General features: G+C 37.5%; 1 protein-coding gene across 1 annotated transcript; it reads left to right on the plus strand.

Moving 5' to 3' along the window:
- The first annotated feature begins 382 nt into the window (after nucleotides 1-382).
- On the plus strand, nucleotides 383-3,630 carry LOC112513013 (probable hexokinase-like 2 protein). Its single transcript, XM_025119136.1, has 9 exons — nucleotides 383-648; nucleotides 959-1,109; nucleotides 1,245-1,424; nucleotides 1,793-1,867; nucleotides 2,078-2,227; nucleotides 2,311-2,409; nucleotides 2,586-2,716; nucleotides 2,853-2,934; nucleotides 3,118-3,630. The coding sequence occupies exons 1-9, from the start codon at nucleotides 383-385 to the stop codon at nucleotides 3,628-3,630; spliced, it is 1,647 nt and encodes a 548-aa protein (XP_024974904.1).
- Nucleotides 3,631-4,465: the final 835 nt, after the last annotated feature.

A 4,465-nucleotide genomic window follows, 5' to 3' on the forward strand; every position in this document is an offset into this window, starting at 1 on the left:
TTTATCTATTTTTTATCAAAAAATTATATAGTTTTATTAAATAAAAAAACTAAAATACAAAAAAGAAAAATAAATCAAAAAGACAAAAATAGCCCTAATTTAAAATTATTTATAAAAATGTTTAATTATTAGCAAATTAATTTAAATTTTGTTAGAAAGAAGCAAACGAACCAACAAAAAAACGGTTGTAATGAATTGGAAGAGTGTGAGGGCATAAGACTCGTTCTTCACTCCACGAAAATCGCTCTCCTTTCTGTTCTGCTCCCTTATTGATTTTTGTTTGCTTTTTTGGATCTATGATCAAAAACTAATCAAATTCTTTGGAAGACATCCATGAATTTTTTATCTGTTTTGGAATTTGAGATTACATAAGGAGTTGACAATGAGGAAAGAAGTGGTGGTCGCAACGGCCGTCGCAACGGTGGCGGTGGCTGGAGTGGTGTTGGTTCGTTGGAGGAAGCGAGACGAGAGACGGTGGAGACAGACACAGAGGATACTTCGGAAGTTCGCTAAGGACTGCGCCACTCCGGTTCCCAAATTATGGCACGTTGCTTTCGATTTGGTTTCCGATATGCAAACCAGCCTCTCCGATCAATCTCAGACCGATTTCGTCATGCATCCATGCTACACCTCTTCACTTCCGCACGGGTACTCTTTTCAAAACCTACATTTCAGATCGTAATTTAGGACGGATACTAATAATAATATTAGGAAACTGAAAATTGGAATTAGTCACATCCCCCGGATTTTCTAGTCTATTTGTGAAATATATGATTGTAACTATTTTAATCATCCAAATCAGTCTTTGTATCCAATATAACATTGCAATTACTTGTACGTTAGATATTGAAATCTGTATTGTGGATCAAAATCCAAATCAGAATATATTTGTTCTTCGAAATGTACAAAATCGGTTGTTTTTATGTGTATCTGTGATTCATTTTTGCTCGTGTGATAGTAACGAGGAAGGTTTGTATTACGGAGTGAATTTACGTGAAGATAATTTCCTGATGCTGCGTGCTCGGCTTAGTGGGAAAAGCGAACCAATCACCGATATGGAAAGAGAAGAAGTTCTTATCCCCCCTGAAGTGATTTCTGGCTCCACCAAGGTACCCCCTACTTTTGCATCAATAAATTGTGTACCTTTGCATGCAATTATGTACGTACGTAATAAGATTTGTACCATATCTAATCGCCCAAATTGATTATGAAAGATTGGATCATGGATCTGAACGCTGTTTCAGGACGTGTTTGATTTCATAGCACTGAAGCTTGCGATATTCATCACAACAAATGCAAAAGAAAACCCTATTGCTCCAAAAGGAAAATTGGGCTTCACTGTGTCTTTCCCATTACTTGAGGGACCTGCATCACCAACTAAAGGAAATGTTATACGTTGGAAGTCCTTTGCTGTTAATGACGCAGTTGAGTTCAGTTTTACCCTTCTTTTCATATATCCCTATGATACTATTCTACTTCTTCTTGCAATTTCTCTTCTTTTTTTTGCTTTTGTTCTGCAAGCTGTGAGTCTTCAGGAAACAGCTTCTTGCTACCCTCTTAGGGTAGTGTTGGATATATTGGGTTTGGTTGATTTGGTTAGGTTTCATTTAGAAGTGGAAGGTTAGGTTCTTCGCCTGTGGAGGGTACAGGATACAAATGTGAACGTAAATACAAAGACCAAATCCTCTGGCTGTTTGTATTTACGTTTACCCTCTACAGGTGCCGATCTTGCTGAAAACAAACGAGCATTAGGTAAAAAAGTTCATTAGAATTAACAATTACATTACATCAGGCCGGGAAAGAGTTGGCGAATGAAGTCAACGCTGCGTTGGAAAAGCATGGAATAGATTTGCAGGTTTCTGCATTGGTAAGTTTTGCTCGTCCCATGTAAAAAAACTGTAACTACAACCAAATGCATTTGGTAACCTTTCTGTGTGTACAAGTCTGTGTAGGTCCTACCTATTGAGGTAGTGGCACAGTCTGCTTAAATCCTGTCTCTGTGTGGGATATTTCAGTTTTGTTTGGTTTGATTTATGTAATGTGTTCTATTCTACAAGTCATAAATGTATGATGGCAGGTGGATGCTACCATAGGGGATCTGGCAGGAGGTCGATATTTCAACAAGGCATGTGTAGCTGCAGTAACTCTGGGGCTTGCTACTAATGCTGTTTATGTGGAATCAGCTCATGTGATCCCCAATGGAAACGAATTCAAATTGAGTGAAATGGTTTCTCTCTATTTTTGTTCGCTTTTCTAGTTAGAAGATCCAGAAAAGAACCCATTGTGATAACTAATCTTTAAACATGTCAGGTTATTGACATGCAATGGGGTAACTTCAATACTCCACATCTTCCTATAACAGAATTCGACATGGCTTTAGACTCTGAAAGCACAAATCCGGGATCTCGGGTACAAAACTCCCACTTCTTCATTGTTAGTATATATATATATATAAGCAATCACTACACTTCTTTTATATTGTGCAACTATTTAATTTGGAATCTGAGTGAATATAGCTGCAAATTTGTGCAGTAAATACTGATCATTTACTACAATTTTGTTTTTAACTTGTTATTTTACTTCAGATGTTTGAGAAACTCATTGGAGGGATGTATCTAGGAGAGGTGGTGAGGAGAGTGCTGCTTAAAATGGCCAAAGAAACTGCTATATTTGGAGAAACTGTTCCTTCTAAACTCAAAACCCCTTACACATTGAGGTAGTGTATATATATATGTATGTATATATAAAGATTATAGTTTGGTTATGGTTTCCAACATCATACATAAAAAGGGTTTGGTTTTTAGTTTGCATCACAATAGAAATTTGCCAGCCTAATTCATGTTTCTAAACAGGTCACCCGATATGGCTGCAATGCATCAAGATACAACAGAAAATCGTGATACCGTTCAAGAAAAGCTTTTGGAAGTTTTTGGGGTAAAACATGAACAACAAGAATAACCCTTTTTCCAACTTTTCAGTTTTTGAAATATCTTTTCGTACATTTGCACATGCCCAAGGTCTTCCCAGAAACATCCGTTTTGCCCCACCTTTGGTGGATATATTGGGTTTGTTTGGTTTCTGAAATATTTGGCATACATTTTTTGTTTCATATCTTAGATCGCTTCCTCTACACCATCAGTGAGAGAAATCGTGGCTGAAATCTGTGACATAGTAGCGGAAAGAGGCGCTCGTCTTGCAGGGGCGTGCATTGTTGGAATTATGAAAAAGCGTGGGAGGATCAACGAGAAGAAGAGTGTGGTGAAAGTGGAAGGCGGACTTTATGAACATTACAGAGTTTTCAGAAACTATTTGCATAGCAGTGTGTGGGAGATGCTGGGAAACTCACTAGCCGATAATGTCATGATCGAGAACTCTCATGGAGGATCAGGTGCCGGAGCCATCTTTGTTGCCGCTGCCCACTCCCACGTTCACGAGTCCATCACCCCGCCTTTTTCTCAAAGGAACTCGACAGTCGATCAATTGGAAATGAGGGATGATCATCAAATGGCCTCCAAAGTCGGAACCGGTCAAAATGAGACGGCGGAGGATGATTCGATATTCTGGAATGATCAAATGGAATCGACAGCAGAGACGAGTGACCAATCGGGATCGGGCTCCAGTGAAGAATAAAGAAGTTGTTGGGAAAAACAGTTTAGTTTGATATGGATTACATTTCGTGAGTTTGTTGTTTTTTGGTGTATGGATGGGGAGTTACAAATAATATGTAGTAGCTTGTTCATGTAAGACGAACCCATACCTTTTCTGATATTTACCATAAAATTAAAATCAAAAGAATTTAGCGATTTGGGCTTTAACTATTAATATTTGGGCTTAAAAGTGGATCGGGGTGGAAATTGTGGTTCGATGAGCCCATTAGGCCCAATCACATGAATGCATGATGTCTGGATCTTGATAATTGTACCCTCTACAGTCTACTCTAATGGCGGCTTCATAGTTCATATGCTTTGAATATCCAACCAGAATACTTTACATATCGACCACTTTCATTATCATTATCATGGGGTTGTTCATTTCAGCAGCTGAATCTATCCGTTAATTCAGTTTCTGTTTTGAATTTAGTGGTTGTTTGGCAATTGTTGAATGGTTTGGTGTATCATGATGACGCTCTTATTATATAGTGTAAAATGAAATATAATTGTTTGGTAATTGTGTATAATGAAATTAGGGCTCTTAATGGTTAAGGAAGATCCATGATACAAAATCATTCAGCGGGTTTTAGAACCATTAAGAGGAAGAATTTTTTTTTTTTTTGGCCAAACAAGATTTACCTCTTAACGATTCAGATGTTATCTTTTAATATAACTATTAATAGATAAATAAACAACCCCTTAGTGTGATTATTTGTTCCTATCTTATCTACATGATTATGTGTGGGTAAATTGATTTTAGAAAACCTGATTGCTCATTCAGATTTTGACTTAGAAACAGAATCACACTTTATGGA

This window comes from Cynara cardunculus (assembly GCF_001531365.2).
Source record: "Cynara cardunculus var. scolymus isolate 2C chromosome LG 5, CcrdV1, whole genome shotgun sequence".
Classification (NCBI taxonomy): Eukaryota; Viridiplantae; Streptophyta; class Magnoliopsida; order Asterales; family Asteraceae; genus Cynara; species Cynara cardunculus.